This window comes from Coturnix japonica, chromosome 5, assembly GCF_054131305.1.
Source record: "Coturnix japonica strain WE chromosome 5, WE-NBRP24, whole genome shotgun sequence".
NCBI classification, from domain to species: domain Eukaryota; kingdom Metazoa; phylum Chordata; class Aves; order Galliformes; family Phasianidae; genus Coturnix; species Coturnix japonica.
Window position 1 is genome coordinate 47,289,734 of NC_140667.1, and position 19,702 is coordinate 47,309,435.

Below are 19,702 nucleotides of genomic sequence, written 5' to 3' on the forward strand. Positions count from 1 at the left end.
TGTAGCCATAGTAGCAGTTATTTATGTGTCACTGAACCATATCTCATCATTGCTGTTATGTGGGACAAACATTTGAGGGCTTTTTTTCTGTTCAGCCTTTGTTCAGACTTGTTAATGAGAGATAAGTTAGTACAAGACTTTTTGATTATGAAAATCTTGTTCTTTTTGTTTCTACAGGTTGTAATGGCACTGCTGAAATACTGGCCAAAGACTCACAGTCCAAAAGAAGTCATGTTTTTAAATGAGCTAGAAGAAATTTTAGATGTTATTGAACCATCTGAATTTGTAAAAGTTATGGAGCCTCTTTTCAGACAGCTAGCCAAGTGTGTGTCCAGTCCACACTTTCAGGTCTGTACATACAAAATGCACAACGCAATGAGGATTTTTGAAAAGCAATTTGCTATTATTCACCATGCTTAACTTCAGTTGTTAAAAAAAGCCTTTGCATCTATGGCAAAACTGGGGGGTCCGAATGTTAGCCTTACTGTCTCTTTTCAAGAGTGCAGTACTAGAGTTTATCTTAGATGATTCACTTAAAAATATTACCCTTTAGCGCTTGTATTTCACTTCTTGAAATTGAGTTCTACAGATAGACTTACAGGGGAGAGCATTTCTTGGACTGCTTGAATGGTTTGAATCATTTCCTTGTTGAGGAAAAAGCAGTTTTCCTCTCTCCATTAGTTCCATGAGTAGCTTCTAGTTCATGCTATAAAAATCCAAATCTTGTTTGCAGCTTTTCTTACGTGTCACTTGTTTTTGCCAAATATTTGCTTTTTAAGAGATTGTTTGATGAAGTGTTCCTTTTTCCTGTGTCATCTTAGGTTGCAGAGCGCGCATTGTACTACTGGAATAATGAGTATATTATGAGTTTAATTAGTGATAATGCAGCAAAGATTTTACCTATCATGTTTCCATCCTTATACCGGAATTCAAAGACACATTGGAACAAGTAAGAAACATTTGTACAAACAAAATTTTGCTTTTTTTTTAGTTTAGCCTGAAAATAGCTCAGAATCCTCTCTTTGAGTAGTATTAAATGTGGTTAGCTCTTTATTCGATGTCATCAGGGTTGCAGAGTAAAGAGAAGATTACTGTTATCACAATGTTAATTATGAACATTATAACCAATATAAGCAAAAATTGTAAGCAAGAAATTAAGAGAATGGAGTCTTTCTTCCATTAAACAAATAACTATATTTTAGTATGTGTAATCCATGGCATTTTTATTAACGTGAGAATAATTTGTCATTAATCTCTAATCTGGGTACTTCTGTAGAGAAACTTGATTTTTCAATCTCTAACCTCTTTGCTCATTTGCATTTAATCTGAATTCTAGTGGAATATGTTTTAGATTGGGTCATTTTGTTTCCTTTCCTTTTCTTGGTTGTTTTTTTTTCCCCCCCTTTGTTTACTGTTTTCTTTCTCCATAGACTGTTTTCACTTTTTCCCCCCTGCAATAACATAGTACTTACACATGAGAACAGTCCTGGTCAGCTTCTTTCTGCAGCTGTTCCATTGTAAAGGGCCTCTTTGTTTCTGCTATGGCACAACTGCTGGGATGATGAAAGTATCCACAGTCTAGTGCTGGCCATGAACTGCGGTCTGGCAATGAGTTAGCTGAGAGCACATACTGAATCTACCTCTAAATACAGGAAAAGAAAGGCAGATAAAGTGATGTTAGTGATTGATAAGTATCGCTCAGTGTGAGCAGTAACAAATAATGTATTAAGAAGTGAAATTTTGGTTCAGTGATACAACTGCATAGAGTAATCCATATGATTTTTCTGGTTTTCAAGGCCATGCATTCATTTTGTTCTGAGCAGAAGTGGTGCTACCCAGTACAACTGCGCTTTCACTGGCAACTCACTTGTGTTACAAAGTAGTCACTTAACTGATTACGTGCTGTTTGCTTTTAATGATCAACACTAGATTACTCACTAGAAATTGTAAAATGCTCTGTAAAAATAAGTGCTTCATAAGGAAAATTTTTGTCGTTGTTTTCCACATCACTTTTCTAACGCTCGTCTAAAGAGGCCTGGCATAATTGTATTGAACTAAGTTCTGTTGCTGTGTGGCAGTTCCCAAACTGAATAACATCTTCTTTAGGCTCCTTATAATCACTCTGTTGCCAGTAGGTTTCTTATTTCAAAAACTGTAACACTGTCTTGCATTTTCTTTAACAACTTGAGTCTGGTTAAGGTCAGCAAGTGCACTTCAAACGTAGGCCTCTTGGTATCCACAGTACTAAAAAATGAAGTTCATGAAAAGTATACATGACAAGTAGTACTATAGAGTAAGTAAAATGTTAACTTTAATATTGTGTTAGAACTTTGGAGGATAAACTGAACCTTCCATTAACTAGCATTGTTTCCATTTGTTCTGAAATGGTGTAATTTTCCAGTTATGTAGGCTATTGGCTTGTTGACCAGAAAAAAATAGATTTCAAAGTTTAAAGTACTCTGAGTTTCAACCAGAAGTTTTACTTATAGGACAATACATGGCTTGATATACAATGCTCTGAAACTCTTCATGGAGATGAACCAAAAACTGTTCGATGACTGCACACAGCAATTTAAAGCAGAAAAACTGAAGTAAGTTTTCGTGTCAGTGTGTCTGTCTGTTCTTGAATAATTTGTTCAGAGTGCTTTAGCTCTGAAAAGCTGCCGTCTCTCTACTGGGAAGTTGTACCCACTTGATTACGGTACAACAGTCTCAAAATACACTTGGTAAAACTTTTCATTACATGTGAACTGTAAAATCTTCAGAATGGGGTGCTTCCTATAGTCTTTGGCCTAATACTGCTGCATATCACCTTCTTCCTTAAAGCTAGTTTTTGGAAAAGGGCACTGCTAATCATGGAGCCTGCTGTAAATGATCTGCTGAAGAGTTCAGCTGACATCCTGTGTTTATTTTTTTGCATGCTGTATTTACACAATGTTATTTTCTCATGTTATCACTCGATCCTTCCCAAAACATTTTTCCAGTATTTTTGACATTGCGTTGTACATGAACATGTACAGGTTTTTCTAGAAATTATCCAACGTAAAGTTGTTACTCTGTTACAATGCACTATTTGCCAGAAGAATTGTGATGACTGTAATGTCATCCTGCACAGGGCAGGCAATTAGAAGCTAGAATTTTTCTGGTAAATGCCCAAAAATGAAGCTATATTTTGTGCTCGTAAATTTACATCTCATAAACCTGCTGTTCCTCTGGATCTCAAAATGATTTAACAGATTGGAAATAGAAATCAAATGTGTGAATCATTTGGGGCTTACTTTACAATCTGGGAGCATGATTAAGAAGCAGGTATTAAAAATATCTGGATTTGAATTTGATTTTTAATTCCTAAGTGATTAAGAATTCCCCCAAATAATGTTTCAAATTCTGAACCCGTATTAAAACAATATTCTGAAAGTAATATAGATTTCTAACATAAATAATCTTAAATTTTGGAGCTGCTTATTATAATTGAAGTAGAAGTGATGAACTTGTAGTATTACTTTTTTTTTTTTAATATGGACAAAAATGCGAATATTTTTTAAAAGAACAAAGGCTGTGTAAATCTGTTTTCCCTTATAGCAAATGAGTAGTAGTCCTTTTATTAAATCAGAAATCAATCATTTCTCCTTTTCTTCTGTTTGTTTTGAGTTTGTTATTATTGGGTGGGGTTGTTTTGTGGCATTTCTTTTGAGAGTGAACTAAGGCAGGCAGAATGCTATGGGTGACATCAGAACAAAACAGAATTCTTTACCACAATAGAGTAAATTTAGATGGAGTGTGAATTCTACTCCTCTCTCAAGCTTAACTTAGTGAAGAGCTGCAGGCAAGTTGTGTGTAGGCTTGAATTATAATTTCTGGGTTTTAAGCCAGGATTAGCTACCCCATAAAGCCCGAAAGTATTTCTTTTAAGCACTGTTGATCTTAAAAACCCTTTTTCAGCTCTGCCGCCTTTCAAAGAGTTTGTTCTAGTCTGTGCATGAAGCAATTTATTAGGGTAGGGTAAACCAGTAACTTAAATTTGAAAAACATCAAGTATACAGAAAGAAACCTTACTTCTGAAGTGTTGTTTCTTGTGACTGCATTGAATGATGTATTGTGCTTTTTGATTCTTTCTGGGTTTTGTTTTATAAATGTGTCTATTTGTGTATAGCTTAAAATATCTCTGGGTTTTTTTCTCTTGTTTAAACTATAACCCAAGCCACCGAGATGACAGTAGGACTCCATATAACATAGTTCAATTATTTTTTCCCTTTGAGTTATAATCCTTCTAGCATTGTACAGTTAGCAGAGATTAGCTCATGTTAGCTGGTTGCTATCATGGGAGGGTTGGGTTTGGTTTTTTCTTTTTAATGTTGCTTTGGGATCATGAGGTATTGATACAATGCAAATTGTAGCACCAACATGAAGTGGATTTTTTGGGTGGTAAGCTGAAATGGGTATTGCCAGACAATTTATTCTTCTAGTGATTTTTCTTTTAATGTTAAAGAGAATACACAGGTTGTGATACAGGATTCACCAAACTGCTTTTGCCATTTTTTGCTTTGAAATTTTTTTTTTCAGAGAGAAGCTAAAATTGAAGGAACGGGAAGAAGCATGGGTTAAAATAGAAAATCTAGCCAAATCAAATCCCCAGGTATTTAGAAAAGATTAACATAAGATGCTCATGTTCTAATGCTTCAGTTTTGTTAAATATCAGTGGGGGAAACAGGTCTGACTGATCATGGAAATAAAACAATTTCATTAATTGTATTATGAAAGATATGCAATAAAAGTACTTTAAAATTTGTAACCTTTCTCTTGTGCAAGTAGTTATTTAATAAGAAAAAAAAAAAAGGTTTCTGAGAAATACTATGTGAAGTACTTTTTACTTTTCTTATAATAGGAGATTTACTGTATTGCGGTTTGAAAAGTTAATGTGCAAAATTATGGAAAACATAGATGCCATAATTGGTGTCTCTTTGAAAGCTGTTTTGCAAATAATATATTACAAAAGAGATCTTTCTGCAAACTGTGAGTTATGACTGCTCAGATTTTGTCTGTGTCCAATGGATTAAACTAAAAGTGTACATTCTTGTCTACTGCATTTGTTCTCATATTTGCTGTGGGTTAGTCTCCTGGTGAATGTGCACGTCAGAGTCTTACTAAAAAGGAAGCGTCCTGTCAAGCATTTGTGAGCTGACGTAATTAAAATATTGATAAAGAAAATTTCCTTTAGAGTGCTTATCTGGAAATCATGGGAGAAGGCGATGGTTCAGCCTGAATTTCCCCTCACCCACTCTCTCATTTCTTGGGGAATGCAGCTAATCTTTTTATTTATTCATTCATTTTCTGAAAGGTCATTTTCCCTTATCTCAATCATGCTGATTTGCTGCTGTAGGCAGGACTCTGCCTTTGCAGCAGCTTAGCTTCAGTGGTAGAAGAGTGAACAATGATAAAAGGAAGCAGGACACTTTACGATCTCATTGGTGTTCTAAAACCAAGTATGGGATCATATTTTTCCTAAGGAGGAGGAATTTCATAGATGTTTTTTCCTTTACAGCAATTCTCAGGGTACAGTTACTAAACTGCTCAAATCAAAAATGTTAAAAATCAAACATTATGCCTAACAGTGGAAGAGACAAGTGAGTCTTAAAAGAGCCACGTGCATGAAAGTAGTGATTGTCTTTCACTGACACACCGTTCTCTAATGTCATACAAAAGACTTGGTTGAAGAGTGCTTGATGTAGATGGTCATTTGCTGTCATACATGGTGAACTTTGCCTGTCTAACTAAATAAATGAATAGGCTTGCAGTAGTAAAATCTACAGTTCTGAAGTATAAAATTGCTAGTTTTCACAATTTTTGTAATTCAGTGTACTTTCTGAAACTGGGTAGCACAACCCGTATACCATATGTTCTGCATAGCATACTTGAAGAGAGCTAATAATGACAAGTAACTTTAAATATGGTTAATTTGAACGCTGAGAGCTTCACTGAAGGAAGAATTGACATAAGTACTGGATGCTTCTAGCACCATATAAAACTGATTTTAGCAATTCCCGCTTCCACCCTAAAATTTGTTAACACTTCCTTAATTTGTCTAATTACTAACAGTACTTGTTCAGAGCTATTCCCTGACTTTGCATAACATAATGCACTTGAAAATTTTAGATCTTGATCATTACAGCCCTTGCTGATTAGATTATTTTTTAATCATCTTATATGTATTACATTACTGGTACAGTTAAATACTAAAATTTTTATAAGGAAAAATAGATGAGAAAGTGTGCTTATAAACAAGTTTTTTATTTAAAGACAGCTTAAACCTCGTAGGAATTAAAATCAAACTTAACCTATGGTTAAACTATTGAGATTACTGAACAGCAAGTTTTAGGTACTATGAGTGTTTTCACGTAATCCCTTTAATTCCCAAAGCACTTGTATGGCTGCTTTATTAAGCTTTTCTGCCTTGTGTAAGTACTTAACTGTGAAGCTTTTTCATCTCTAGTAACTTAATTTTTTTAAACTGTGCATTTTCTTTATAAATACAAAATTATACCAGCAATAAAAATCATTGTTTGTGTTGCCATGCTGTCCATAAATCACTAGACAGAAATCACCAGACAGCGTATTAAGAAGTCTTCAGTTGCCAGAAACTGACAAAATATGAGTATGCTTTAAAACTGAGACTCAGATAAAGTGTAATTTTTCATTTTTGCCATCTTTTGTGTACACTTGGGAGAAAACTTATTCCTTGGTACCTGGAAGCATAAGATATTTATGCTAATCCCTAATAATTACAGCATTAAGGTGCTCTAAATCTCTCTTAGTATTTAGTTACTGCTACTCGGAATGATTATTTTAACGCTTTGCATTTTATTAGTACCCAACATATAGTGACACGAGCTTGCAGAACAGTCCAGTTGCAATGGAAACAGATGGGCCTTTAATTGAAGATTTGCAGATGCTGAAAAAGACAGTGAAAGAAGAGGCTTGTCAGGTAAGGTTATGTGAAGATAATAATAAAGTACCCTTTACAAAATTGAATTAACAAATGGTAAATCTGGTAGTTGCTCTTAATTGTGAATTCTTTTTTTAGTTAGTTCCAGAGATAAACTGGAGCTATATTTTATATTGTCATGTCAATAATAAACTTCATTAGAGCTGCTACTTTAAAGTGATAATAGAGCAGCAAGGAGTATGGAGTTGATTTGCAAATGCCTGGGGATCTGATTAAAACCTCTTGAGATCTTCTACAAAGATTTCATTATCTTTCCACTTAGAAATTAGCTGCGTCATGACAGAAACAATGCTTTTGCCCTAAGGAGAATTAAAAATGTATAAATCTTTAGTGTGTAACAGTTTTGTCTTTTAATACGGAGAATTTATAAGCACTAGAATCTCACTATTTTATATTTCTTTTATCTGTTATTCGGAACCTTCTTTTTTGGCTAAAGCTACTACAGTGATTTGACAAAACTTGTGGCATGTCCACCATGCGAATTTTCTTGCCCAGGCACATAGGCCGTCCTTCTCTGTCCACCATTTGTTAATGTTCCATTTAAAAGGCAAAGAGATTCAAGGCCTTTCTAGTCTTTTGTCTTTAGCTAACACTTAGCGATCTTCAGGTATTTTTCTAACTGACTTTAATGGAAGCAGAGTCCCAGCATTAAAACTAGAGCTTTGGAGAGCTGTTTGAACTGGGTGCTAATGGAAGGTGATGGGGTGACAGGGAGCAAGCCATACAGTATCACTCGGTTATATGGTAAAATATCAATAGTCTGAGTACTTCTGTGTGTAGCAAAGTTTAAGATCGGAGCAGTGATCTCAAGGTGAGTGATTGAGATCAGAGATAAATTCTGTTAATTTGAATGAAAATATCAAACAAGAGATTTAAGAAAACATAACATGGACTTTATCTCCTTTATTACTTAAAATTCCATTAAACACTTACAATTACTCTGCAGTGCTATATTTTATCTATTCTAAGAAATATGTAATTTTGGATTCAGTAGGGTGATGTTAAAAAAAAACAACAAACCAACACTTAAGTTATACTCTGTGATGAGTTAGACTCTGTGATAGCTAGCTTGTAAACACTCATTTCTGAAGTGGTTTGCAGTAAAAGCTAATAGGAAAAAAAATGGTAAAATAAACTAAGTTTTGGAGTTGTTGAGGACTGTTTGAGTGTTCTTTAACAATCATCTACAATCTAGCGTATCAGATTTATCAGGAGAGAATTATAGCATTCACTGCAACTGAGGAATGTCTGAGATGATGCCATTTGCAGATTGCAGCTGTGTGGCTGAAGAGAAATTGTAAAGAGTAAGAAATTTCAGTGCAGTCCTAACTGAGCTCAAAATATATAAGAATTGTAACAGATTGGTAAGAGGAGCTGGGGACAAGAGAATGAAAAGAATATATGCAGAAAGGAATTATGGGCTTTGTGTTCGTTCATAGACTGAGTATAACTTAAAGGAAAAGAATAAATATTAACAGCCAGATGGGGGTAGATGAGAAGGACATGGGGAGGACTGCAAGAAAATACCACTATGTAGTTGAAAAATACAGGGTCAATACTATTTGATTTTGATACAGCATTAGTGAAAGTGGTAAAGCAAAATGAAAGATGGTAAAGAGGGAAGAGAGGTCAGAGTTTGACTTTAAGAGAAGTTATGATCAAGTGGCTGTCAAGATAGTAACGCTATGATTGCTGGTAGCTCTAGTTTGTTAGAGTTTCTGGAGTTTTTTCCTTGGCAAAAGCAAGAAAAAAACAGTTTCAAGACTTAAACCTGGATAGGTGGTGGCATAAAATGGAGTGGTAAGAAGTTCTTTCCACACAATTTTTCAATTCTCAGAAAGTAAACGTTGATGTGCAAGAAATATTTTAATGTTCGGGAATTAATATTTTTTGCCAAGTTTGTTCTACTTTGGTTTCAGGCACAGAAAGATCAGAAAAAAGATCGTCCTCTTGTGCGACGCAAGTCGGAACTGCCTCAGGATATCTATACCATGAAAGCCTTGGAATCACATTGCAGAGCTGATGAATTAATATCACATGATGGGCATTAAGCTATTACAGTGAAATATTATTTTGGAGGAACAGTTTTTGTTTTTTTTTCTGGACTCAGTTCTACAGTAGAACTTAATTTTTGTGCCATACCTATTGGTTACACACAAAGTCAAAGTTTTCTTCAACCCAGTTCTGTAGGCAATAACTTAAAAAGAGTATGCAGCTCAAGATTAGTAGTTCAAACAATGGTAAACTACCCAGTTCCATATGCAGAATATTGGGTTGACTATAATCAAGTGGACACGATTTCCTGGAGGTGTTATCATAGTACCAACTAGCTGATGACATGCAGTTTTTATAATCACATTTGAGAAGAGCATTCTATAATTCCATCTAAATAAATGAATGACCAGTAGTTGGTACTAATGATAAATATGCATTTTCAAAAGTAAAATTATATCAAATTTGAGTATTAAGCCTTTTGTAGGATTTCTCAACTTTATAAGTATTTCCACATTGCTATCTTGTAATATACCAGCAGTTTTGAAAGTACGTAATTATTCTTTCGTACTATAAAACATGGCTTACAAACTGGTAACTGTCATGACAATCCTCAATCATGATTCCTTTCTAAGGGTTCTGTGAATTCGTTTCTCCTTTATTTAGGATAAAGATATATATATATAGATATGGAGGTATGTATATATATATATATATTCCATGTCCTAATACTTTATGTATATTTAAAGCCATATTTTCCAGTCTTCAGTATATTATATGGCACCAGTATTCCAGAAATGAACTGGTAGAATAATTTTTCCTAAAAAATAGTGTTTACTATGACTGGGAATAGATTGAATATAAAATTTCATTTACCTTTTTTTTTCAAGTCAATAAAAAGCTCTTTCACTGTTTTCTCCCTTATCTGAGCTTTTAATACTCAGCATTTTTCTTGGGCTCTAAGAGTTCAGTATTCCATGGCAGATATTTTGTGTCATTTCAGCTGCATCAGTTTTTATCTGAAAGATGAGCATAGCCTTTCAGGAAACAAAACTTCACAAGCTTAGGATAAAGTAAAAGGAGAAAAAGAGCAGACCATTGAATTCCATTCTGCTTCTATTTTAATTTTTTTTTTTTTTTTTTTTTTTTTGGAGTCTAAGAGCTGAGGAGATAGTGACCATAATTTTATTGTGAAAATATTTTTGTTGTTGTAAAGAGCACATGTGCTGCAAATACACCTCACGAGTGAACTGAAAACGCATCTGAATTGCTGATGATCTTCAAATGCTGCTATATATTCCACAAGATTACTTGCATGTATTGAGCTTTTTGTTGTAGATGGAAAAGCACGGGAGGAAAATCTTTTTTAAAATATAGTTCTTTGTCTTCAATATTTGATTTCTCTCAGGGTGGCCAGTATTTTGACTTACTTATCCTGCTTACAAGCTGTTTGAAATGTGTTCTGCTATTCTAAATGGGTGATTAGTTTCCTTTGTCTCTGGCAGTAACATGATATAACTTAATGTTTAATGTCTTGATGCATAAAGAGATAAAAACGTGGCTTCTTTAAAAATAGTTTCCTTTTATTTTTTAAGGAAGTATAATGTCTCCTGCATCCATGAAAATATTGCACAAAGCAGACATTCGTAGTAACCTTGTGCAGATGCTGTGCCTGCTGTTTGTTGGTTGCATTTAACATACAATTTCCAATATTTGTTACGTTGTCTATTGGAAGAAAATTGTCAGCAGTAGATATTGGCTTACAAGAACTAAATTGAAAGACCAACCCAACCTTTAAGTGGAATGCCCACTGCGTCTGAAACATTTCCTGTAAAACTTGAAAGAGAATATGCTTTACCATTAGGATAAACTCTATTAGAACAGTTTAAAGATGCCTTCTCCTTTTGAGGGAAAAAGGGTGCTTTTTTAATTGTGTAAAGCAGTGTCTATGTATTTTGATATACCATTGTTTGAACTTCCATCTTTAGCTGGTAGATTATCAGTTACCTTTGATTTTGGGTGTTCAGTATGTTTGTGCAAGAGGTTGCTGAAAGGAATTATGTTACCTGAGGAGGGGAAGAAAAAAAAATGTATATCAATGTTTGATTGACTGTGTGATGCTCAACGTATAAGAACATTTTTTCACTGTCTAGATTTAATTTCTGTTCTTTATTGAAGATAAACATTCACCAAAAAGAAACAGAAATATGCTATTTCCAGAGACTTTGCATAAATTCCTATTTTAAGTTTGGGGCCACTTGTCATTTTATTAGGCAATATTCCCAAATCTGTCACCACTAATTGTTTAGCACGTTTGTTATCAATAATTATAATCCTTTACTAAACCATTTTAAAATTAAAAACAACAACAACGAGGAAGAAAAACTGAAGTGGAATTTTGGTGACTGTTGTTCTTCATAAAGTTCTGTGTTTGACACCTTTCCCTGTTCTCCAAAATTACACCTGTACATCAGGAATGTCAAAAGTAATATTACAAGTGTCTTTTTAGTGTGGCTTCAGTATGGCTTCATTTTAATATTGTACATACATTGTACCTTGTTTTATGGTAATAAGTAATAAAAATGTAGACTTCATATTTTGTACAGAATTGTCCTATGTACAGAATAAAAAATTCCTAGAAACAGCAAAAATAGGTAAGTGGCACAATTATTTTTCATTAGACAATATCTGTAACATTATGCAGTAGTGGAATGTTAAGTTCAAATGTACCGACATATTTTTTTAACATTTTGTAACTCAGTTTTTTGTTCTGGCATTGTTTCTGAAGAACTTCATACACCTGCCGTTTAATTTTGCTTTTATCTGATTTTAAAACAACAACAACAACAAAAATGAATGGTGTGTTATATGGACAAATAAAGAACATGTGAATTTTACTTGCTCATCATGAAAATATATTTAGCACAGGGCCTTTGGGGAGGGGGTGGAGGAGGGGTGCTCAGACTATCAGTTTGAAGAGTGAGCGGTGAGAATGGAAGGACTTTGTAAGTTTCACCAAAAGTGGGAGGGCTACAGTGGTTCGTAATGGGGAGTAAAAGTTATTAGGTACAAAAAAGCAAACAACTTTAAGAACGGTTATCAGAACTGATAAGAACTTGATAAATCTCCCAGCAACAGATACAGAAGATATTCTGCTCTGTATTTTACCTTGTAACATTTATGTTGACAGACTCCAGGTGAAGTAGCCAAAAAAAAAAATAAGGGTTGTATTAAGTCGAGAAGTGGCCGAGTGGCAGGAATAGAAGAAACATTCTGACTTTGAAACAAATAGATGGCTTTTGATTTATGTATTATATATATTTTATCCCCAACCAGCCACACAGGAGACCCTAACAAAGTATGTGTATGTCAGTTTGGTTGATTGGTTTGGGATCACCCCATATATTGAGGCTTCTTTGTAATGATGAGACTTGGCTTATGCTGTCTTTACCTTATACAGTAAAACTTTGATGTAGTTAAATACTGTGTATGAAAAAAAAATTCCCAATGGGGAATTTACTGTAAAGTTATGGAAGGTAATAATACATCATTCCTTTCTCACATAATGGAAGAGCAGAATGATTGAAGCTCCCTTTCTCTGAACCCCATTCATCCTGGGACTGCATTCATTCCTGCACAAGTGGAGGGCTGCACAGACCAAATGTGAGGCTACATAAGCATCCAGCCTAAGGGTTTAGAGAGGAGAGCTTCTAATGTTCTGATACAAGGGGTATCAAGTTATATTAGGCATTCTTGTGGTCCAGAAGATCACACTAATAGGATTGGCCATAGTGTGAAGGTCTAATGAGTATAGTTTTATGGAGTACGCTGGCTGTGGGATTACAGATGGGGGAAACAAGTGCTTGTTTGGGTTTTGTTTTCGGGTTTTGATTTTTGTTTTTGAGGATTGTTTTCTTGTTTTTGCTTTGTTTTGGCCTCAAATACTGCCAAATTACTGCTAAACGCAGGGAAATGAACAACTCTTATTGTTTGCCGAAGTCGATCTCCATGATGATGAAGTTGCAGGAGAGAAATGGGCTGGTTTGTCATGGCTCCACTCAGAAGTTGGAATGAATTGGCAGATGTCAGCAAGTTGTGATCCAGGCAAGCTGAATCTAGGTGAGAAGAGCTGAGAGTAGGAAGAAAATATGAAGCTGAAAGGTTGGTTGGTTGTTTCCCATTCATTTAAACTTTTGAGATAAACATGGCAAGTTTCACTTCAATATGTCACATGGGTTGATTAATAAGTTCTACCTGTGGTGACATGCTCCCTTTTTTCTCCTTTTCAATCCCTGCTTCAGTTTTGACCATCAGATCTTAGTTCAGTACCATCTCTCCCTATTCCAGACATCACTTAATTGAGATGTTATATTTCAACAGCTATTGTGCAGTGATTTACTAGGCTCCAAATGCTGCTTATCAATTGCCATTTAATCTGAAAGTAGGGATTTTACTTAAATTTAGTGAATACTTTTATTCTCCTTTCATTTACAACATCTGTGAATTACATGGTTTTTCACTGTTCACTCAGTGATGAGAAGGTGAGTGAGAGTATTACAGTATTTAATTTTAAAAAGCTTAAAAGTATATAGCAAATATGAGAAGATACAGAGTTGAAAGAGTGGGGGAATCACTGAAGGAAAACGTTAGCATCAGACCCAAGGGGGGGGGGGATATTTGATTTTCTGTACCTCAGGCAGCTGACCTTCAAAAATGTATTAAATGGTGATAAATAAAATCCTAATTTTTTTTTCCTTTGTGCCTTTGGGAAGCTTCTGTAAACCTTTGGAATTCTGAGGCTTTCTTTGTGTTGTGTTTCTAAAATGACTGGTATCTGCTGGAGGCAGATGAAGGCTAGCTTTTCATCTTTGAGATGTCGGGTTATGCTTGAGCCAAGGTGTTCATTTAACCTGTGTTTTTTGGATCCTTGGCCTGAATTGATGTTTACTATGTGGATATGACAGTGACTAAGCAGCAAGGCAGCACCTATGTATGGGTCTTCAGTGTAATTCAGCCTGACACAGCTCTTTTTTTCCATACTCATTGTAAATCCTTAAAGCATGGCCTGCGTGTAGAAGAAAAAGATGTGTATGAACAAGCTGGCCTTTAGGTGGAAAGTAGGGGGATGTTGCACTGAACACTTCAAGAACACAGTTAATGACCTATTAAATAGAAGGCTTCTACTATGTGAAAGGTGCTTAGAAAGGGGGTAGAGAGATGTCAAGACAGAGGATAACAGGTTTAAACTGGAGGGTAGATTTAGATGAGGTGGCAGGAAGAAATTCTTCACGCTGAGGGGTGAGGCCTTGGCACAGACTGCCCGAAAGCTGTAGCTGCCCCATCCCTGGCTGTGTTTCAAGGCCTGCAGCAAGAGGCAGAACTGCATGATGTGTAAGGTCCCTTCCCCTTGAAGCCATTCCGTGATTTATTAGGCTGGATATATACAGCGGACAAGGTGAACAGCTGGATCTGAGTGTCATCTGCGATGCGGACAACGAGGGTGGGATTTCCACCTTGGCTCTTTCCTCTCAGGAGAAAGCAAAAAGCAGTCAAATAAAACTCAATGCACAACCGTGCCGGGCGGTCCCCAGCGCTGGCTCCTCAACCTTTCCATGCCGCAAACCCCTCTGGGCCCGGCTCCAAGCTCTGCGGCCCGGCCCAGCCCCGGGGCGGAGCGCCCCGCCCGTCCCAGTCTCCCCCGCGGTGCCGGGGCGTCGCTTATAAGGCGGCGGGCGGTGCCGGAGCGGGCGGAGCCTGGCGGTGCCTCCTGCCTCGGCATGTCTGACTCCGGCAGCGGCGCGGGCGGCGGCCCCGGCGGCGGCGAGGAGGGCGGCATGGAGGTGTCGGGCTCGGCCGTGCAGAACGTGGCCGACGTGTCGGTGCTGCAGAAGCACCTGCGCAAGCTGGTGCCGCTGCTGCTGGAGGATGGCGGCGAGGCCACCGCGGTGCTGGAGGCGGCCCTGGAGGAGAAGGGCGCCGTGGAACATATGCGCAAATTCCTCTCCGACCCGCAGGTCCACACGGTGCTGGTGGAGCGCTCCACCCTCAAAGGTGAGGCGAGCGCCAGCGCCCGCCGCCATCACGGCGTCGCAAAATGGCGGCGGAGAGCGGGGGATGGACGGGGCGCGGCGGGAGCGGGGCTGAAGGGCCGGGAAGGGCCGGGCGGTGGCCGCTTCCGCCGGGTCCGGCCTCCTCGGCACGGCCGGAGTCCGCTGCGCTTTGTTTGTCCCCGCAGGCTCCAGAGGTGCTGCCGAGTGCTGCGTCAGCGGGCCCTGCCCCTCTGCCCGCCGCGGGGCCTGACCCGCTCGGAACGGCGGGGCGCGGGCTGCGGGTGCTTAGTTGGGACAGCCCCTGGTTCCTCAGTCCGGGCGCGGTGTCTTTGTTTAATAAGCGCCGTCGGATGCAGCCCGGCTGACAGAAGGGCGTACCCGTGGTTTATGTGCTCCGTTCGTTGGAGAAGTGAATTAATATTACGGTAGTCAACGGCCGCGTCCCTAAACAGGCCCTTCTGGTCATAGGATCTAGCGTGATGGAGGCTGAAAAAATAGGAGTAGGCTCCTTTATCACACGGATGTTTGCCATTCAGTGCCTGCTGTCTGTCTGTGGCTGTGCCCGCCCACCGGAGCTCGCAGTTGACGCCTCATTCCTGTCTCTGCTCTGTTGTCCAGCCGCAATGCGAGGGGGGAGCGCCAGGACATACTGCGCTGAGCCGCGCTGTGTGTTTGCAGTTAATAGCGGCTGTCTGGGGGCACAGCCCGCCTTGCATCCGATCTAACAGCGTACAGAGATGGTGCTGTTAAAAGCAACGTTTGTGTTGAGATTTGGGCACGGAATAGGTCGTGTAAAAGAAGGTGTTGCTTACAAATATGTCTGAACAGAGGCTGTGTTTCGAAGTAATAGAATTATGCCGTATCAATTGGTGTGCAGCCCGCCAGCAGCTTACACATGGGTTCCTGTGGTGTCTGATGTGGCGTTGCTGTCTGGCCAGGCTCCTGGTGCTCCAGGTTGCAGCCTGACAGTGTGTCTTGTATGCAGGGCCAGATGAAATGAGGGGTAAAGAGGTTAGACATAAGCAGATGCATATCATAGGCATCTGCACTACAGGGTGTGTCCCCATCGGGGAGTAACCTGCACTGAAACCTCTGCATTGCAGCACAGCTCCGCGCATCCCCAGGAATTACATCATCTGATAAGAAGGGCTGCACTACCGCCTGGCCACCCCTGGGGGCTGTGATGTGTTGGTTTTCCTTGTGCTTTTTGTTCTGGCTTAATTTCTACATTGCTTTCAAAGAAAAAGCCTGAAAATACAAAGCGGCGTATAAGGAGAAAAGTAATTGCTTAGTGTTCTTAGTGTAGCAATCCTGGAGCATATCCCTGCAAAAAAAATAGTGCATTTCCTGTACTGCAGAAAATCTCATTCAGCTTCATAAGCAGAACGTGGGTGATAACGCGCTTGTTGTTATGCCCATTGCTTAGAAGGTTTGGGTGGGGTTTTTTGGTGGTTCTTTTTGGGTTTTTTTGTTTGCTGTTTTTATTTGGGAGCAGAGATTTTGGGTGGGGGGGGCAGCAGGGGTTTTAAAAATAAAATGTATTTTACATAGCGTACTTTTTGCAGAGGATGTGGGAGATGAAGGAGAAGAGGAAAAAGAGTTCATTTCCTACACTATCAGCAATGACATACATTATGGAATAAAATCAAACAGGTGGGTTAGTAAAATACGTCTTGACGTTTTTGCCTTATTAAAGCGAAACCTACACAAGCAGGCAGATAATCAGTGCTTCATGCAGTGTGCTTACTCAGGTGGGGCATATTCAGGTTAGGCTCTGATAAAACAAAGGCATCACAAGGCTGAAAGGGATGGACTTGAAAACATTTCTAGTTCTGAGGTTAAATTCATAAAGGAAATTGGTTTATTTAATAAGCATGCATACATATAAATACATCACACCTTTGCAATTGGGGTTCAGTGTTCTTCTGTTTTTGTTTGGCCATTATGTGTCGCTTTCCTATGTGAAGCTCCTTAATATGAGTGCCTCCAGTGTTCTTGTACTATGGGTGTTTAGTGACAGCGGAATACTTCAGAATAAAGATGTATTTATTAGAAGAATTGTTTTCAGGCCCCAGAAGTGGGATTGTAAAGTATGAGATGGAGGTTAGCATTTATGTCCTGTGAACTGAACTTGCGGTCAAGTTAAAGCTGGTCTGTCTCCCAAGTTTCAAAACTCTTCTCTCTGTTCCGCAGCCTGGCATTCATTAAGCGCACACCAGTGATTGATGCAGACAAACCAGTGTCACTCCAGCTGAGAGTGCTCACTCTCAGTGAAGACTCGCCGTATGAAACACTACACTCTTTCATTAGCAGTGCCGTTGCTCCCTTTTTCAAGTCCTACATCAGAGAGTCTGGCAAAGCAGACAGGTAATTCAATATAAACACTGCACGTTTCTACTCATGGATAAAAGCAAGTGTTCAATGAAAAACAGAAAAGACAGTGACCAAGGCAAGTTGAAAGTGAAAGTGTTTAAGTGTGTAGTTGTTTATGAAGCTACTGCTGACCCAAGCGGATGGGGATGGGAGGATGACCAGGATGGTTTTAGTTTTCACTCTGTGCCAAAGCAGGGCACTCTCTGCTCTTTCAGGGATGGCGATAAGATGGCTCCTTCAGTTGAGAAGAAGATTGCAGAACTTGAAATGGGCCTCTTGCATCTTCAGCAGAATATTGAAATTCCAGAGATTAGTCTGCCAATTCATGCAACCATTACTAATGTTGCCAAGCAATGTTACGAACGTGGAGAAAAACCAAAGGTTACAGATTTTGGTGAGAAGGCTGAGGATCCGCTGTTCCTCAATCAACTGCAGTCTGGAGTTAATCGCTGGATTAGGGAGATACAAAAGGTAAGAAGGCTGGTGCCAGACTGTGTGAGAAGAACTGCTCTCTAGTAGTGAGAAAAATCCCACTGTGTATCTACACAGTGAAACTGGTTATGTAGCACTGGTTATGTAGTACATGCAGGATACTCTGGGGATCTGAGACTTTTCTGCTTTTCTGAGGCATCAAAGACTCTGGTCTAATTCTCGACTAGACTGAACCATGTCTAAGTATTGAGATTAGTCTAAATTCTTCTGCAGACAGTTGAGAATGTGACTGTTATCTCTACAGGATAAAACATTTACACATAGCTAGCAATTTCCCAGTGCAGTCTGTAACTGTTCCTCAAATCTATACAGCAGGTTGAGAGAGACAGGAGTTTGTTTTGTTCTGATATTTCTCCAGGTGCATCCACAGCCACTTCAGAACAGTTGCTCCATTTCTGTCTCATAATCTATTGTACTCCTGCTTGTTATTATGCAAAAGGACTCTGCTGTTCTGCTTGCACTCAGAATTAGCATCTACTTTTCTTTTTTTCTCCATGGGATCAGTAAACATTAAATCCTGGTAGATGTTATATGTCTCAGTTATATTCAGTTACAGAACAAGGTTTTGAAGCCAAACCATGTAAGTTAAATGGTTTTCTCCCTTCCTCACTCCCTGCTTTTTTTTCTTTTGTTTTTAAGGTGACCAGACTAGATCGAGATCCCGCATCAGGCACTGCATTGCAGGAGATCAGCTTCTGGTTAAACTTGGAGCGTGCTTTGTATCGTATTCAGGAAAAACGTGAAAGTCCAGAAGTTCTTTTAACGCTGGATATTCTGAAGCATGGCAAACGTTTTCACGCTACTGTCAGCTTTGATACTGACACAGGTAAAATGTCCGCTCCATAAATCTCTTCACCATCATCATCTTCTTCAGATGTCCTCTGGTACTTAACCTGTTCTGAAACGTCAGTGTTGTGGTACAAGGGACAGTGATGTGTAGAGGAGTGTTGGTCTTGTTAAAGCTATTGTATTGTGCAGATAAATTAAATGGAAAGTTCTAAGTCAAAACATCTTCATTTGCTTTTAGGTCTAAAACAGGCTCTGGAAACTGTGAATGACTATAATCCACTGATGAAAGACTTTCCACTGAATGACTTGCTGTCTGCTACTGAGCTGGACAAGATAAGGCAGGCCCTTGTTGCAATATTTACTCATTTGAGAAAAATCAGAAACACAAAGTATCCAATCCAAAGGGCATTGCGTTTAGTGGAGGCTATTTCAAGAGATCTGAGCTCTCAGCTGCTTAAAGTGTTGGGAACCAGAAAACTGATGCATGTTGCCTATGAAGAGTTTGAAAAGGTATGCTCATGAGTTTTGCAATGGTAGAGACTGTGTTTTTGTATTGAGTGGTGAATATTAAGAGGTACTTCATTTGGTAGCTAAAGTTTATATCCTGAAACTTTCTTCAGGTAATGATTGCATGCTTTGAAGTTTTCCAAACCTGGGATGATGAATATGAGAAGCTACAAGTTCTGCTAAGAGATATTGTGAAAAGAAAAAGGGAAGAGAACCTGAAGATGGTGTGGCGTATCAGTCCTGCTCATAGGAAACTCCAGTCTCGCCTTGATCAAATGAGGAAATTCAGGCGTCAGCATGAGCAGCTGAGGGCAGTTATTGTGAGAGTCTTGCGACCTCAGGTAAGACTCTTAATTGTTACCAGGCAGAACAGCTATGTGCTTTCTTGCTTAGAAGTAGTGTTTCTTGCTTATGTAGTGATGCAGAGGAATGGGGCTGTTATATTAAACTAGGTGACTTCCACTTACATAGTGGTGGAAGTTTTTAAGGTAGTTAG

The 19,702-nt window shown here is 38.6% G+C and overlaps 2 protein-coding genes across 3 annotated transcripts in view; both read left to right on the forward strand.

The window, feature by feature from the left end:
- PPP2R5C (protein phosphatase 2 regulatory subunit B'gamma) overlaps nucleotides 1-11,892 on the forward strand; it is a 61,947-nt gene extending 50,055 nt beyond the window's left edge. For both annotated transcript variants that reach the window (XM_085549452.1, XM_015865421.3), the window contains 6 exons: nucleotides 178-348; nucleotides 822-949; nucleotides 2,490-2,591; nucleotides 4,564-4,636; nucleotides 6,866-6,982; nucleotides 8,923-11,892. In XM_085549452.1, the coding sequence (XP_085405578.1) occupies nucleotides 178-348; nucleotides 822-949; nucleotides 2,490-2,591; nucleotides 4,564-4,636; nucleotides 6,866-6,982; nucleotides 8,923-9,054 (723 nt within the window). In that variant the 3' untranslated portion in view covers nucleotides 9,055-11,892. The remainder of the gene's footprint in view (nucleotides 1-177; nucleotides 349-821; nucleotides 950-2,489; nucleotides 2,592-4,563; nucleotides 4,637-6,865; nucleotides 6,983-8,922) is intronic.
- Nucleotides 11,893-14,744: 2,852 nt separating this feature from the next.
- DYNC1H1 (dynein cytoplasmic 1 heavy chain 1) overlaps nucleotides 14,745-19,702 on the forward strand; it is a 38,328-nt gene continuing 33,370 nt past the window's right edge. Inside the window, exons 1-7 of the mRNA XM_015865420.2 lie at nucleotides 14,745-15,046; nucleotides 16,611-16,698; nucleotides 17,239-17,412; nucleotides 17,634-17,889; nucleotides 18,550-18,736; nucleotides 18,938-19,209; nucleotides 19,320-19,547. Coding sequence (XP_015720906.2) covers nucleotides 14,773-15,046; nucleotides 16,611-16,698; nucleotides 17,239-17,412; nucleotides 17,634-17,889; nucleotides 18,550-18,736; nucleotides 18,938-19,209; nucleotides 19,320-19,547 — 1,479 coding nt within the window. The 5' untranslated portion in view covers nucleotides 14,745-14,772. The remainder of the gene's footprint in view (nucleotides 15,047-16,610; nucleotides 16,699-17,238; nucleotides 17,413-17,633; nucleotides 17,890-18,549; nucleotides 18,737-18,937; nucleotides 19,210-19,319; nucleotides 19,548-19,702) is intronic.